At 40.5% G+C, this 17,868-nt stretch overlaps 1 protein-coding gene across 2 annotated transcripts in view; it reads right to left on the bottom strand.

Moving 5' to 3' along the window:
- Positions 1-17,868, bottom strand: part of NRG3 (neuregulin 3) — a 577,425-nt gene that overhangs the window by 102,792 nt on the left and 456,765 nt on the right. Inside the window, exon 4 of one of the 2 annotated variants that reach the window (XM_083614718.1) lies at positions 299-325. The exons of the other annotated variant lie outside the window; for it this stretch is intronic. Within the exon in view, the coding sequence (XP_083470844.1) occupies positions 299-325 (27 nt within the window). The remainder of the gene's footprint in view (positions 1-298; positions 326-17,868) is intronic. 2 annotated transcript variants of the gene reach the window in all.

A 17,868-nucleotide genomic window follows, 5' to 3' on the forward strand; every position in this document is an offset into this window, starting at 1 on the left:
CTACTCAGAGATGAGATGGCAACTCAGAGAGGAAAATTTTGAGCTGAAAATGACAGAAGAGGAATCTAAAGGAGCTTCTCCCCAATCTAAGCCTCAGATGCCCGATAACTCCTGAATAGTAGATTGTTGTCACAAAACTTTCATTTAAACGCAGCAGCTTTAGACCTTGTCACCACAAGTCATGGCAACACTTGGAATCCTGCACAGTGCCTGAAATTCTTCCACAGAGTGTAACGCAATAGATTTTTTTGAGAATTTAAATATCAACAGCAAATTTAAAAGAAAATTGAAAGCTTACCCATGAATTCAATTCCTAAATGGTGAGCTATACACCAAGGAAAGCATGTAAATGAAGGACAAAAGAAAGAGAAGGTAAACATTAGTAAGGAGCCATTGAAACCAAATACATCATTATAAGCTGTAAGCACAAAAACATTTGAGCCTCATTCATGGATGTATCAAAATTGCTAGGATACTCCCATATGACATAGAATGCTAGAATTTGGTGTACATATAGTCCAAAAGCATTCCTGTTAATAGACAATACATATAATTGGGACATTTGTACACCTCTCCATCAAAGCAAGTGTACCCCAACATTGTTATGGAACTTCCACACTAAATCCTACATGTGTAGAATTCATAGCACATACAGTCAAAAGATGCTGCTTCCTGGAAAAGGTTGCCAAATGTATATGAAGTATATCCCCCAAAAGTTGAAGTTTTCCATGTCTCCAAAAATATATTAAAAAACATATATTACAATACAAGGCACCATGATTAATAAATACATTTAGAAATGACACACATTGGGGGAATGTGGGACTGCAGTGGGGGAGAAGAGGAAGGGAAAGCCCTATTATTTGTGGAAGAGAATTCTGACTTTTGCTTCACAGGATATCACCCATTTTAGGGTCCTTCACACCACCTAAAACCTGGAAAAAGATTATCCAAGACAATATGGTTACTTTACTTGAAATGTCTAGAAACTGTGCAGTTATACACGTGTTCCTTGGTATTTTGTTTTTTTCTTGTTTATGTATTTCATGCAAAAGGTTCTTTACCTTCCCTTTCGTTCATTCTGTAGGAATTTATACTTGTAGGTATGGTAGCTGTTCTTTTGAATGACTGTACTTTAATCATAGTTATCATTGTTGTTGGCTTGACGTTTAAACAACTTACAATTGCTAGGCAACCTCAGAAATGCAGGGTACATCATGAGAGCAACAATGCAAACCTCAAAAGCTTTTCTCATAAGTGTTTCACACAATAGTTCGGCAGTGTTGGTTCAGCAATGTTCAGATGCTTCAGAATGTCCTGTACTTTCCAAAGTAGCTAAAAATAAATGCCACCTGGAAGAGAGACCTTCAGAACTCTGAATACTGATCATGTATGCTTTATATGGAATTATTTAAAATAGAACACAGCTTATCTCACAAGAAATAGCTCCAAGTGGTATTGGGAACCTTCAGAAACAAATATCTGCTTACATTATATAAGTTTTTACACTGCTATGGCTACAATCCAGCTGGAAATTCTCTTGTAAGGCCCACATAACACACCAATCCTTCCCTGACTTGCAATTTTCACACTCCATGTCGCCCCCAGCAGTAGCTTTCCTCCCTGAAGATTTCAAATGGATGAAGAGCAACGCATTATTTGAATTTCTACTGGGTAAAAGGATCCATTTGCTTTTGATCTAGATCTCCACTTCAGTGAGACTTGTTCAGGATAACAAACCTGTGAATTGTTTCCAGGATGTGTGCTTCTTAAAGTATATGTTTATTTTATAACAGACAAACTGCATCTGGAGAGCATCCAGTTAATAAGAGATAGACCACATTTCACTGTGTCATTCAGACTATCAATGGCTACAGGCAAGCCCCTTGCACCCACTGAAAAGTTCACCAGGATAGCTTAAAGTTACAGAAATCCAGTTTCCATGGTGTTTTGATAGAAAATAATCACAGTGATGCATAATTTGCCAAACATTTCATATTGCCCACTGATCATTCATGCAAATAGGCTCGCTTTTTGCTGTACTTTGATCATACACAAAAGCATACACAATGGCTCTGTTGGATAGCTAGAAAGGGCTAGGCATACCTTTCACTGAAATTAATGGCTTTCACCCCAGACCACTTAATCCTACACTGTAATGTTCTAAAATATATTTGTAGTGGTGGTGAGGCTGTGTGCAATGATTGACTGAAATGACAGAGTGGCTTAGGACTCTTAAGACTCTTGTTGACTTACTATGATGTCAAAGAGGAAGCAGGCTGAAAATCCTATGGGTGGAAGAGTAAGCAATAAGCAGCCTTGGAAAAGAGGACCAGAGGCCCCAGAGACATGGGTCAAGGTAAGGCAGAAAATAGCTGGTAGAAAGGAGATGGGACTACAAGTAGAAGTATAGTGCAGTGGGATCTACAAGTAGATTCAAATTAAGACACTATATATTTGGCTGCAAGACTCTTGTCCCGTTGATTTCAGTGGGACTTAGTCATGCCTATCTTTTTCTAGATTGTATCCCAGAGATGTGGAGAATCTCATTTAAAGACATATGAACATGTGAGGTCCAAACTATGGAACTGTTAAGGGATGAGCTCTTATGCTGTGAGCTAAGGGAAGAGTCACAGCTCAGCAGGAGGGCACATGGAAAAGGTCCCAGATGCCATCTCCAGTATCTCCCAGATTCGGCTGAGAAACACTCCTGTCTGAAACTGTGGAGAACTGCTGCTGAATAGATTGACCAATTGTTCCCATAATGGTTATTTCACTAACCATTATTTTGAAATTATAGAAATATGTGGCATTCAAACACCCAATGTGTGCTTGAAAGATAACACTCAACTACATTATGATACATGACATCCACATAAGTGTTTGTCTGAGGAAAAAATATGCTAATACTGTACAATATTTATTGTGCATGGTTTATTTGGTTTGGTAAACCAGCTGAGATACCAGTAGTTTGCTTCCTTTCCAAAATATGTTATCTGATCTCCAGGAAATGAGAAATTCAGCTATAAAGCAAGATCAAGCTATGCTCCTTTTGAAAGTCTATGCAGAAGAGCTGATAAAGAAATTTTATTTTCAAAACTGGGTCAAATACATTACAGAAATAACAATGCTTTTCAATGGCAATCTGCCATCTCCTTCAAAGGAACAGTGGTGTATGATAACAGAGAAAGGAATACTGTTGTCTTTTCTATTAAAAAAAAGTGAATGGGAAGTTGTGTATGTTTGTGAAAGCCTATGAAAGAAGTGCTTTGTCTTAAGAACAGGCAAACAATCAGAACTGAAACAATGTTCCCCAGTCGTCAAAAGCTGAGCATGTTTGTTTGATCCCAGCCATTAAAAAGGGGGAAGAGGGTGTCACCAGTAGGATATAGGGATCCTCTTGAGAAAGCAATTCTACCCCATCCCAAAATGCCTCTGGTCTTCTACAAACATGATGTCTCCCCAAAATTCTTCCTAAAGACCTTCACATTTGCTTGAATTTTGCTGCAGATTAAATTTCAGTGGAAACTAGTGGTGTCCAAACTTTTTTCAAAGAGGGCCAGATTTGATGAAGTGAAGGGCCGTGGGGGCCAACCAAAGTTGCTGACCTTTTTTTAGGATTGGAGTTGTTGAGCTTCTTTTAGGATTGAAGTTGTTGAAGGTTTTTTTTTATTGGATTTTAGCCTGGGAAGTAAACTGCCACTGACCGGCGGGCTGGATTAGGCCCCCGAAATGGACTTTGGACATGCTTGCTCTAAGCAAAATGTTCCTGCTCTAGGGAGGGTGGGAACGGACACCCACTGGCACTAGAGAAACAACTCATCAAGGTTAACTAGATAGTTGCTGAAGCTGCTTGATAGTTTGATGTCAGTGATGGCTGGTACTCACTGGGAATCTTAGGGTGGAAGGCAGAGAGGTCAACCATAGGTTGATTCAGAGCCAGTGATAGGGAGAGTCAGCTAATTCGTATTTTGGTCCTGTTCCCATGCTGAATTCTCCAAGGGCAAAACTGAGACCGAAAAGGAGGAAGCTGACAGCCGGGGCCACTCCCCAAGGTGGTTTTAGATAAGAAGAAAGACATTTGGGGATGGTCAGGGGGTGGTGGAGCAATGCTCCATTGACCCTAATGGACTAGTCTCCAAATGCATGTCTCACAAGTCTTCTCTCCAGGCGCATGGGGCCAAATAAGGCTTTTATTTTGGAGCAGACATGTTTCTTTTTAGATACAGGAATAACTAAGGCCCATGATGCCACAAAACACCTAATTGGATATCTCCCAAGCCAAAGCCCCTTAGATAGAAGAGCAAGAGTTCCAAGGAGGCATTTTTATTGAGAGGGAGTAAACCCCTCCTTCCATTTTGCAGTCTTCATTGGGAAAACACCCCCCTATTGTATGGGCAGGTAGTCCCTCCCCCTACCTGGCCTGATCACCTTGGCAACATCTCCCCAGGCGGGATTGGGCAACTGGCTGAGGTAGACGGAGACCTCCAGGTATCCCACCCGGGGAGGTGAAGCCTAGCCTGTGCTAATGATACCGCATAGGGTCCAGAGGGCTGCGTGTGAGCATGCAAAGGGTACCCCCATTTAATGTGAGGAGTGGTCATTGCAGGAGTATTCATAGGGGGCATGCCACTTGATTATCAAATGCCAAAAAATAAAGAACAATGGATAGCCATTGCATACATTCCCTGTTCATGAGCTTCCATGGACATCTCAACAGCCACTTGTGGTCTGGTCCAGCAGTGTAGTTCTTTACGTGCTTTTTCATTTGCCAGCAGAAAGGCTACAGTGACAGCATTCAGATGACACCTTAACTTGACCACGCAGCCAGGCTTTGTTCATGCAAATTAGTCCTAAAGTAGCTTGAAGCTAGTTCCACATACCCTTAAGGGACAGAAAAATCAATGCAGGGAGGAAAATCTACTACCTTTTCTTCCCATATAAGGTTCGCAGTGCTTTAAAAACTGACACCAACAGAGCTGCATAATATAGTCCCCGAAGAACCCTAATGGAATACCAAAGGAACAACGGTGGCTGGAACAGCTTCCCGCAAAAACCTTTCTTTCAAGGTTCAGGGCAGACTAGAGGAATAAACTATTGATTTCAGCTCCCTGCAGTTAACACAGTGCAACTCACTTGTGTCTGCTCTTTGCTGAACAGCTGGAGTTGAAAGACCCTTTCTAACTTTGGAAAAGAAAAGATAATGGTTAACTTTACATATTGTGAAATGTTAGAGATATAAATACAGTGGTACCTCGGGTTACAAACACCTCGGGTTACAAACACTTTGGGTTATAGGCTCCACTCACCCAGAAGTAGTACCTTGGGTTAAGAACTTTACCTCAGGATGAGAACAGAAATCGTGCTCTGGTGGCGCAGCGGCAGCGGGAGGCCCCATTAGCTAAAGTGGTACCTCAGGTTAAGAACAGTTTCAGGTTAAGAATGGACCTCCGCAACGATTTAAGTTCGTAACCAGAGGTACCACTGTAACTGCTTACCTGAAAGATTACAGTCTGCTATCTTTCATCAGTTCAACAAATTATTCTTGTTTAATAGTACTGATTAAGATCTCTTTACAACCAGCCAGTGTGATATGTAATCTATTTGGGCACTACATTCATTTCTAAAATTGGACAGGTCCTGGGCAAAATCCAAACTAAATGTGTGGTATATTCAAATAAGCAGATCCAAGTGATGCCTGCAACAAAATGTTGCAATGTGTGGTTTTCCTGTTTAGGGTTCCAGCCAGCCTGCTGTGCCTTCTTTCAGGATCTTCCCTTTCCAATAGCTCCCTACTTTCTTTCCTCTTACAACAATTAGCTTTCTATAGTTGTTGGGTTCTCCCCCCCCCCCCGTAAATCTGAACACTTTGTGGCTCTTCCCAAAGCCCACTAAATACCTCCCTCTTAAGTGAAGAAGGTGCCATTTTGCCAGCATAAGAATCCACATTCAGAAAACAAGTTTGCTATTAGCATAAATGATTTTTGGCTGGTGCTATTTTTAGCACAGGTTAATATCCTTAGTGTCCTTCAGTATGGCAGAGCTGCATGTCTGGAGTGGCTCCCCAAGTTGACATGTCCAATGCAGCCAATAGTATTTAAGTCTAACATCAAAACAAATCAGAACAAACTCTAGTGTTGTTGCCACTGTGCACTGAGTTGAGACTCTAGAATCCATCAGCTAGGAGTGCTCTGTCTGTAGGCAAGAACATTACGCTAGTGTTATTGGATTAATCCCCGGCTTTCACTTTTCTTCCTACTCACAGATGAAATGATCACATTAATGATAGTAAGCCTTCATAGGGAGGCAGACAATTACAGGATTTAATGTATCTAATTTAAAGCAAAACTCATATTTTGCCTATGATTCCGAAACAGGGGTGTTTTATTCTAGGGTGTGTATATACACAGCCATAAAGTGCACTCATTATATTGTTTGGATATCATTTTGGGGTGTTTGTTTTGAAAGCACCTTTTGGTTATAAGCCATCTTGCATTTTATAGAGCATTGCAAAGCCAGGCGCAGTGATGCAAAGCGTGTCTACTAAAATGCTTGTAGGACTTTTAATATTGCTTGATGTTATGTGACATTTTCAGAAGACCGTTGTGATCATCAGGAGATTAGGAATGAGGCTCAGCAATTATCCATTTTGGTGCTCAGGCACAGACCTAGATTGAGCATCTGATCTGCAGGTATAATATTGTAAAGTTGTAGACTGGAGTCCTGGAAGACTTTATCAAATTCTGCTAGAGTTAGCACTGCTGAAGGAATGCAAAAGAGAAAAGCCTTGAGCTGTGATTGATATGTGGCTATCTCCGAGACACCAGGGGGAAATCACATGCTGTGATAGCTGCACCTGCAATCTTATGACTCATCCCTTTGATCCTCATGGGAGGGTTTTAGGTTCTCTAACGTGTGACTCATGTGGGCACAAGTTATGCACAAGTTAGCTTCCTTAGTAGGAAAGCTACCTTTATAGCCTATAAATATGAGAGCTGAGGGAAAACCCAGCATAGACCAGAATGGTTCTATGTGTTAACCAGCTAGAGGTGGAGAGAGGATTATTTACTGTCATGTCTTAGGGTTCTCATTTTTTTTCTAATTTCCCTCCTCATTTTGCCTCATTTTTCAATCTTAATTTCTTCCCATTTCCACATCAGTTTGCGGTATTTATTTCTTAAAATCCTCATAAAAACTCATTATTTCACTACCCATTTCTCCTGACAAACACAGTTTTCTAGGCACTTTAGCCTAATATACAAAGGGCTTGCAAGCAATTTCTCCTAATGTAATGCACTTTTGTATGTCATTTTCATAAATGTATTTATTTTTAGGCACACTTTACCTTGGTATATGCACTTTTTGCACCCATTACTTGGCTGGAGAAATGCACCGCGAAATTCTGAGAAGTGCCTATTTTGAGGGGTGGCTGGTTCATATATTGTTTCATGTAGGGCAAAGTTGGTAGATCTTTACATATACCATCAAATTTCTCCTGTACCGTGCTCCACAAAATTGTGCTTTGGTTCTCCATCTTCCTCTGTCCTGCTTTTCTGTGGCTTATAAAGCAGAACCAGCCCCTCTCTTGCATCTGTTTTTGCAACCCCGCCCAACTTCAGTACACCTGAATTCCCCACCGTTGGTGTGGGTAGGAAAGCAAGCAGCCTAAGCAGCTTCTCCAGCCTCATTGCACTGTTTTCAGTATTCTGGTTGGCATTGGTTTAAGTTGGGGGCCAATGTAAATATCATCCATGCTTATAAGGGACTGGAGGGGGTGAAGTGCCATGCAGAGAGCAGCATGCACTCTTGTGGCAAAGTAGTTGGGAACATTGAATGCTCACTGGCAAAGTATGAGGAAAATTTGCCTCCATTTGCATGAAATGCAGAATGCAGCACACTTCATCCTGCTGCTTTCAGATATGGCAGAGGGGCCCTTTGTCTGCACGTACAAAATACCAAGCAAAACATTTTACCTCTTGTCCTCCCTTCAAGTTCTTTAATCTAACTCTGCTAATTGCTTTCCTCAGATTCCGGGATGAAGATGAGAAATGAATATTAAAATAAGTGAAAATTCAATTATAACATTATAATGCGACACTATTCCCCAGTCTATCAAAAGATTATTCAGGAAGGAGAAAGCAAAAAAACATCCAGCCCTAATTTAAAGCAATACATGCTATAGTTTTCACAAATGGGTATAAAAATTAGCTAGCCATTTGAAAAACACAAAGGGCTTGCCTTATAAACACCCATCAGGTATTCAAAGCATTCATCTTGAGATTATTACATTTAGTCTGGATAGTTGCCAACTATCCCCACATTATTCCAGATGCAGATTGTAATTTTTTCCTTGGACAATATCACGTAAACTTCGAACCCCCAGAGAAGGGTATCTTGGGGCTCACAGCCTCATTTCATGTGGGTGGGTCGAAAGGGGGGCAGGACAAAGGGTATGGCAGAAAGTGAGAGAAAAAGAGACATTTGCTCACTTTCGGTCCTGGTCCCACCCACAATTGCCTGCCCATCACTTGCCAGACAGCAGCCTCTAAGAAATTGCCCATCATGGTGCTAGGCATTCAGTTATTTGTAGTCACTAACAGCACTACTCTATGCACACAGTCAAGGTTCTTGCATTAGTCACCCTGCACTCTCCAATCTGAGCTAGAAAACCATGCTATATACCTTTTTATGCCCTTTCTAAAATATTCTGCTCTTTTCAAGCTCAGTTCACCCATGAGGTGGGCTGAGGCATCTGGAGAAACAGGGAGAAGCAGCAACTTCCGACTAGATCTTGCCACCACCCACTTCTCCTCCTTCTCCCTGTCTGCCTGACACTTCTGGAGAAGCAGCTGTGGTTTCTGGTGGGATCCTGCTGACCCCTGGCAAGATGTCGGCAAAACCCAGAACCATCCAACCCTGGAAATCAAAGTTTCAGTAGGGATAGGTGGCAGCAGCAGTACCATCCCATTTTGCCTCAGACAGGACAGGCAGCCCCTGGCTCTTCTAGAATGGGTTGAGCAGTCTTCTGGGTTGTTGGAACTACTTTGCTGTTTACAAGAACCCCAAATTGTACTCATTAGAGCCAGGTGCAAAACCGGAGCCTAGAATGAAAGAACAGTGTGCCTCTGAACATATAGTGATGCTAGCAGAACTGAACTTAGCTCTTCCTTTCACAAGGAAGCCAGCTCCATTACATATTCAGAATAATCTTAACCAATGCTTATGTTGCTTTCCATCACACAACCACAAACAATATTCCTATTGATTTTTTATAGAATCCTTCTTGGACTGCATGAGATGGACAAGCCTTTTATTAACCCAGGGCATTCCGAAATACTGGCTCAGATCAATGAATGGACTTGTTGCAAATATCTCACAGCCCCCAGGGAATTACCCTCAGAACTTGGTGTACCATGAGAAGACACCAGGATAAACAAAGGGCCTACAAAGCTAATAACTCCAGGTCACTCAAAATAGAGAAAATAATCAATTCTTAGACAACTATTGTATTGCCACCTCATTTGGACCGGGGGTGTCATAAATATCTGATACTTTAAACTGCCAGTGCAATGTCCCAAACCAGCAGAAATGTTGACCATATTATCACCATATCCAATACAAAACAAAAACTAGTGACTGCAAACTGTTGTGCAATTGGCTTAATATGATGCACAATGATTCAGATCTGCATTAAATGATTTTCAGAAATGTGTGTGCTTTGAATGGAAAATGATGCACAATTAAGCCACTTGCAGATGGTAATAGGCATGCAGCTAAGGGTCCTAAATATATGATAATGTTGGACAGGAAAGTGGAGATATCAGTGCCCAGTGGTTTGTTTTATGTATCCTTAGCTTCCAGTGGTATGCATGGACTTCTCATATCAGCCCCAGAAAAAAACAGTATGAGCCTTCTCTTATCTGGCCATTTTAAACTCTATCCTGTCAACAACTGCAATACAATTCATTGCTGTCCTTTTGGACATTCCTTTGGGGGCTGTTGTTGACTCTCTCCCAGAATCCCACATCCAGCTATACCACAGTTGAGAAAACTGTTCAAAAATAAATACTCTGTTGTTGTTTTTACTGTGCAGCTATTACAAACAAGCAGAAGAAAAAGAAATTACCTACTGGCATTCATGACCCTGACATTTTGTATTCCAACACCATGTCAAATTAACAGTTTACTTGAGAGAAATACCCCCAGGATTTAAATATATTGCAAAGGCAAAGAGGGGAAAGAATTCTTTCAGTGACCTTCATAAAGGTTTTCCCTTCCTTTTTAGAAGCATAGCTGAGCAAGTATATTTAGATAAATATGTTGTTGATTTGTGCAGAGATTTTCCAAGCAAAAACAACTTAGAAGTCAACCAATGCATAGAAAATGTGTCTGGTTTTGGATTATGATCTCTCTGAAACATAAATTCATATTTTTGTTCACACGGGGCCATATGCTCAAGCTGATTTTTAAAAATATGTCTATCAGTCATGAGTCTTACAAAAATGTTATCGATAACTACCAAGCAGTTGTAAGTTTGGGCTTTCCACTCACTGGCCCCAGTAAATTCCTTAAAGCTCCTGACCATGAAACATATCAGGTAGCTCTTTGATGATTTCATAATAAACAGCATGTTCTTCCTCCACAGATAAATGCTGTTTTCTAGAAATATCAGCTCCTCAAACCATTCATGTAAATTGTCTCATATAGCCAAAGATCCAAATGGACTCAGGATAAGCTGCCTGTCTCTTTCCATTGACATCTAGTATTATTTGCATGTTCAATGATGATGTTAGGATGCTGAGGGAAAGGAGGTCCAGTGTCAATTATGCCTTTTCCAGCAAGTATTGGGTCTTCTTTCTATTCCCAGCTTCCCAGAAAGTCCTGAAAGGATGAGAAGTGGGGAAGACCCAATCCATCCCAGAAGCAATATGGTAGAAGTGGAAGCCTGATGACCTTATCTTATGCCCATTAGGGATGGACAGATCAGCCTATTTCTGGTCCAAGTCAGCTTTACATCTGGAAGTCTGCTATTTGGGGAGGGAAGGAAGCAAGAACAGTTGTAGGTGTTTTGCATGATTTTTTTTTCATGAAGTCTGCATTGTTGTATGCATTTTACACAAAAATACGCAATTTTCATAAGTATTTTTGTCAACACATATTTTATATGCATTTTGATTTTTTAAAAAAGTTAAAAACTATCACAAAATTCAGCAAATAGCAAAAATGGAAGGATAACTGCATTCCAAATTGTGTATTAGTCCAAAAAATACAAATCAAGCCAGTTCACTTAAAATATACATTTGCAGTTTACCAGCTATTTTTAAAAATGAAATAGAGGATTTTTGTAAATAAAAAATGTGAACTGAACAAAATACTCTAGCATTCCTAGTAAACATTGATCCCAGAGACCTTTGTTATATCTATCTATCTATCTATCTATCTATCTATCTATCTATCTAAGCCTCTTGGGCTTGCCTATCAGAAGGTCAGCAGTTCGAATCCCCATGATGGGGTGAGCTCCCATTGCTCTGTCCCAGCTCCTGCCAACTTAGCAGTTTGAAAGCATGCCAGTGCAAGTAGATAAATAGGTACAGCTGTGGTGGGAAGGTAAATGGCATTTCCATGCACTCTAGTTTCCTTCACAGTGTCCCATTGCACCAGAAGCGGTTTAGTTCTGCTGGCCACATGACCTGGAAAGCTGTAGACAAAAGCCAGCTCCCTCAGCCTGAAAGTGAGATGAGCACCGCAACCCCATAATCGCCCTTGACTGGACTTAACTGTCCAGTGGTCCTTTACCTTACCTTTACCTTCTGCACAGCACAACACCTTATCTCCACTTAATAGAAAGCTTCCCAACAAGTATTCTGTATTTAAAAAACATATGCAAGACATCATAATAGATTGTGAGATCTATTCTGTACCAGTATATCTACTCTTCCTCAAGATAGTGTTGACACTGGCTCAAACCAGTAACACAACATCACAATGATTTAATTAAATACAGTACTGCACCTTCCAGGACAAGTCTTTTTAAAAGGTTGCACTTATTTCTTTTACAGAGAAGAATTGAAAGGTATGTTGTTGCAAAAAGTCTTCACCCACCCTTCAGAAATAATTCACTACACCAGTCATTACGGAACATTCAACAAACATAAAACCTTTTGATCCTATTTAAACTGGTGGGGGCAGTTTTATTAAGATTGCCAAATGTTCTCTGCAAGACAACATTGTTTCACTTTAAACAGAATATTTAGCACATAATGCATGCATGTTGAATTAACAACAGAAATATAATTAAGAGATTACATTAAGCCAACATTTTACTTAAGACTGGAGCACAGGGTGCAATCATGTTGATTGTATTGTAACAAGGAGGGAGGGGGATATTATCCTCATAGCATGCTTTTCTAGACAATTAAAATGTGTGAAATAAAGGCTCTGATTGGTAAGTCTTTACAAACTTGGAATTGTTAGTAAAGGCTGCAAGGTTTTGTTATTGTGCTCAAAGCAGATATGTCAAGCCGTGCAGGGAGTTCAAATGAGGTTCAAATGAGGAATTGGGTGGTTTAGCCCCTTCTGTGTGTGACCAACATGGCTGATATTAAGAATCTCCTTTAAAAGAACAGGATTGAAACAAATAACCAGTTTCCCCTCTATCATCCAATAAGCTAGAAGCTAGAAAACCTGGGTGGTGGCTCATTTTGCTCTTTCTGGTTTCCCAGATAGTGATTTAATGATGGGTAGGTGATGGTACTGCTTTGAATGGAAGGCAGATTCAGCTTCCATTCAAAGTGAGCTATTCTGGATTTAAAAGCACCATTGGTCTTCATGAGGAGATGGACTGGCTGGTGAGGCATTAACGGTAGTCAGTGTGGAAGGCATGACTGATTATAAACCCTGAAATGCTAAATAGTTGCAAATGGTTGGCCAGTATATTTTTGTTTTTATGTGTTGTATTTATATATTCTCATTGACAGGGCTTTTCCCCCCAGCCAGAACTCACCAGAACTCAGTTCCAGCACCTCTCAGGCAGGAACCATTGCCATTAAAAGAAAACAAGGGTGGTGTTCATGGTGAGTTCCGGCACCTCTTCTTCTAGAAAAAATAGCTCTGTTCATTGAATATGCTTAACCTTTTTTGGATAAATATTGGTGATATCCCTTGAAAAGAGGATTCTGTGAACTTGCAAGCTTATAGGTAACGACACCTGCCTGGGAATGCTTAAAAACTACTTTTTCTTTAAATGGATAGTGGAATTTGTGAGTTTGGACCCATCACACCAAAAATCAGATGAAGTGAATCCAAAGAGACATTTTAGTTGGCCATCTTGACTCAAAATGGTGCCCAGCATCGAAACAGCAATGAAGGCTGTCGCCCACACCTTAGGAACCTTTGTGCCGAGTTTGGCAACAACATCTCAAGAGGCAGCCAAACCTATGCCAAAAAACAGGCACAGTCGCAGTAAAGTAATGTTTTGATCCACCATCTTGATTCAAGATGGCACCCACATCCAAACAGTGACTAAGACTGCCACTCCTACCTTAGGAACCCTCATGATATTAGGAATATCATGAGAGGTGTTTGAACCTATGTCAAAAAATGGGCAAAGTCACACCAAAGTGACTTTGGATCTGCCATTTGATTCAAAATGGTGCCTGGTGTTTAAATGGTGATGAAGTGCACCTCCCCCACCTCAGAAACCCTCTTGCCAAGTTTGGTGAGAATATGTCAGAGTTGTCCAAATGTACAGAGACTTTCAAAAACTGAGGTACCACTGTAGTAGGTTGTATTTTAACAGCATTCCATACTGTGAACTTTCACAGTTCTCCATGTCCAGACTACTTTTGTTCTTATTATTCCTATCAGCAACCATGAAATAGATTTCCAAGAAGCCACAAGTTTTATTCTTTCAATCCTCTTGTATTTTTATTTGGGCAAAAAAGATTGAATTGGTCAAGATGTCAGAGGCTCCAGTGCCTGGGATGTAAGCCTAAAGCAGAAAAATATTATGGGGCAGGAAGTTATTAAAGTATCAAGTATACTATAAAATAAAATGTAGAGGGCAAAAAGCTGTACAAAAACATGTAGGATTGGAGACAAGGAGGACCACAACCATTGCAAAGCATATGAATATATTTGAACTCCAATCTTGCAAGAAACCAACTCCTTGGCAACAACAACATAGCCGACAGCACACATCAAAAGGTGACTTACAGCACATCCCAATGCATCTTTACTGAGCTCCTCCTGGGCAAGTGTGTATAGCACTGCAGGCTTAACAGCACACTCTCATGAGATCTGAGTACCTCAAAGTAGAATAAGTTCAAGATCCTATTAAGTCTAGAATAAAAGGTGGAAGTCAACAAAATTAAATGTTGAGAGAGTAGAATGAGCAGAGGCAAAAGTCTCTTACCCACCAAACTGTGAGTGCCAACTAGCCTACAGCAGAGGCACATATCTTTCAGCCTAGTTCCAGAGGCACATGTCCTCTAATACCACCTCTCTATTCCTCCTTTCCCTGTAGAGGAAAGATCATTCTGTCACTTTAGAAACGGGAATCATGGGAATGGGTGACAGGCCATTTTGGAAACACATACAGAAAGAATAATGGGACCCAGCCGTATTCAGTGCCGTCTTTACCTAGGGGTGCAAGGGATGTGGGGCACCCGGGCACCAAATTCTGGGGGTGCTGAATGTATACCTACTGTATACTGGTCCCTCTCGATCGGTGGCAGTGTAAAGCAATGGAGCAAAAGAGTCCCCATCCTCCCTCCTCCATCGCTCTGTTACTCCACAGTGTCAAATATTCTCGAGTCAGGAAACAAAAGCAGTTTGCCCTCCCCTAAAAAAGAACAAAAAGAACAACAACTTTGGCCTTCCCCCTCCCCAAAAGTCTCAGTACAAGTTAATTTGGGGGCAGCTAAACTAATTTTGGGGCGCTGGGAGGATCTTTGCACCCCAGTGGCACATATGCTAAAGACGGCCCTGGCCGCATTATCAGAAAGAAAGGGCAGATTCTCACAAAAACGTAAGTAGTCATGTTCTGAGCATGTACCAAAAAGTATCTCTCAGCCTTGCCAGCCTGGTCTGATTATTGTTGACCCCACAAGTTTCAAGGAGGGATATCAGCTCAAAATGTATCTCATCACCAATTACAGACAAAGTAAGGGTACTAGGGTAAGAGTGCCTGGATCATGTGGAAGGGGGAACATTGTCGCCAGTTATAATTGGCATTGTGAGCCTGTTGTTTGTGAAGTTGTTGGCATCACTAGACATGCAAATCTTTTCTGGGACAGATTCGGGGAACTCATTCCATGCCTGTTCTTTAACCTCTTCAGTCTCAGGCCAAACTGAACCAAAGCCTAATTAGGTAGAACTTCAGTTCCTCATCCCTTCTTATCCTGCCCTTTCTGTCTCTCTCCAGTCCCTTTGTTATCTTCTTCATTGTAGAATTTTGACTATTTCCTGGAAGCAGGGACTTCCTGCCCCTCCTTTTGCATATATTACTCTCAACAGTACAGAGTAGTAATAATAATAATTCCTTTCACCTTCCCTTCACCCTACTTTCTTAGAGAAATAAATCACAAGACTTCTTCATTGTGCAGAGTTTTCACCTTACAGTAATTAGAAGCCTAATGGACAATGATGCAACACCCATTTACCACTTTTCAATTAATATCTAGGTATCAGAGAAGCACACTTTTTATTACTGACAGAACTGTTAATTATCCCAAAAACATTTCCACATTTTCATTTTATGCCTAAAGCTTTGTGAGAATAAATGGGCAAGACATTTCTATTAATTTCAACAAAATAGGGGGCGGGGGCGGAGGAGGGAGAATCCAGCAAGTTCTTGTAACTATGCTATAAGAGGTATTATAATTGATATGCAGTGGGCACATATTAGGAATAACAGTGCTCTTGCAAAAAAATCTATTAAAATTGTTTGGATTAAGAGGTTTAGAAATGAAAGAGTGCACAAGTGATTAAAGGCAGAAGTCTGAAGCCACCTAGTTTTTTTGTTTTTTTTTAAACTGCCATTGAAGACATTCCAACTATTTATGTATTTGGTTTGAGCTCTGTAGACCTCTGATGTACAACTGGATTTCCAGTTTGAAGAGGGGCTGGAGCCTCCAGCCACTATTCCTTTCTCTAAGCTACTGTCAAGATTGGGCAATTGACCTCTCTTCTATATATAGAAAAGGGCATTTACACAAGAGGCACAATCATAACTCAATATCCCAAAAAAGTTTTGTTCAAGCTAAAAACCAATAAGATTGCCAGTAGCTCAAAAATATATGTTTCTAAATTAAGTGAATGAGCAAAATGGAAAATAAGATCCAATATAAGCAAATGTAAAGTCATCCATACATTGGGACAAAATCCCTCAAACTAACATTTACAATAAAATAATCTACTGCTGATGTCTAACCAGTCCTGGGATCCTAGGAAAAAAACAAAAATGAAAACAGCGAATGTGTCCATATGGAGCACAACAGCCATGAAAATGTCATGCTAGGGATTGCTCCCATGATTGAGCTTCTCCATACAAATAATACTACCAATATATTTTTTTAAAAAATAGAACTGTGCTTGTTATCAGATAAATCAGAGCAACAACATCACAGCCAAGCCAAGAAGCTTATACACATAGCTCTTTAGTTTTCATAGCGGAATAGTATGCAACCTTGATCAGGTTGGATTATGGTACTGACTTTCTTTGGAACAGATGTAAGAAATTACTGCTGCTCCAAATTCTGGCCTTAGATGTGAATAAAAACAAAATGATGTGGTTTCAGATAGTGGCAAGTACAGAATGATGGTGCATGTCAAGTTTCAGATATTTTCAGATGTTAACTGCTACTAAAAAGGCTGTTTTCAGTGATATTAAATATTTAAGACTTGCCAAATATTCACACATTTGCAGGTGTTTTTTATATTTTGTTGAAAGCTGCCCAGAGTGGTTGGGACAACCCAGTCGGGTGGGGTGCAAATAATAAAATTATTATTATTAGCGATCATATGACATCAAAAAGGGTTTTTTAAAAAGAATCAGGGATCAGCTTCGCTCAGGAGTTCCTCAGCAGGTACTCCTTTTGCAGATGACTGAATTCACCGCCAGTGCCAATCAGCTGATTGGTCTTGCCAGCCAGCCCTGCTTGCAAAGAAACAACTGGGAACTCACTGTAAGCTCCCAATTGTTCCTTGGGAGCCATGTCCTTATTTGCTCCACATCTATGATGTCAGGTCTGTGGCAGGCAGGTGTGATTAAGTATTGACTTTGTTGGCCAAACTGAGATGTGAACTGGGTCTAACTCATCAGGCTTTCAGGGCATAGGTTCCTCACCTCTGATCTAGTGCGATGAAGCATTCTGCAGAACTCAAAAACTATTCTGTGATATTTTCCTTAGCCTAATAAAAGGGTTGCCTTGATGCAGATTTTGGAATTAAAAACAATTTGTCTGGCTTCTGGAGGCAGTCTATTTAACACTTTGTACTGCCCTGCTGTGATTTTTGAATGAGTTGATGAGAAAACCTTGGCATGTCCAGGAGGAGATAAAAGTACTCACATAACCAGAAAAAAAAAATGTCCTATTCTGATAAGGCTTAATGGCCATGCTGTGCACCAACACCTGCTAAGAGATAGGGACGTAGCAGTCAAAAATGGATTATCTTCTCTGGAGCAGGGAAGACACTCATGCTTCAGATTTTTATTAAGGGCATTCTTAAGACACAAGTGAACTGGCAAGGGGAGGGGGTGCTTCTTCTTCTTCTTTTTTTAAGAACTGCTACATCAGGTAGCACAGTTAAGTCCCAACCTAAATTCAACAATGCTGGACATTTGTGAATGCTAAACTTCATAGTTTT

The sequence above is a fragment of the Podarcis filfolensis genome, assembly GCF_964270895.1.
Source record: "Podarcis filfolensis genome assembly, chromosome: 5".
In the NCBI taxonomy this organism is placed as follows: domain Eukaryota; kingdom Metazoa; phylum Chordata; class Lepidosauria; order Squamata; family Lacertidae; genus Podarcis; species Podarcis filfolensis.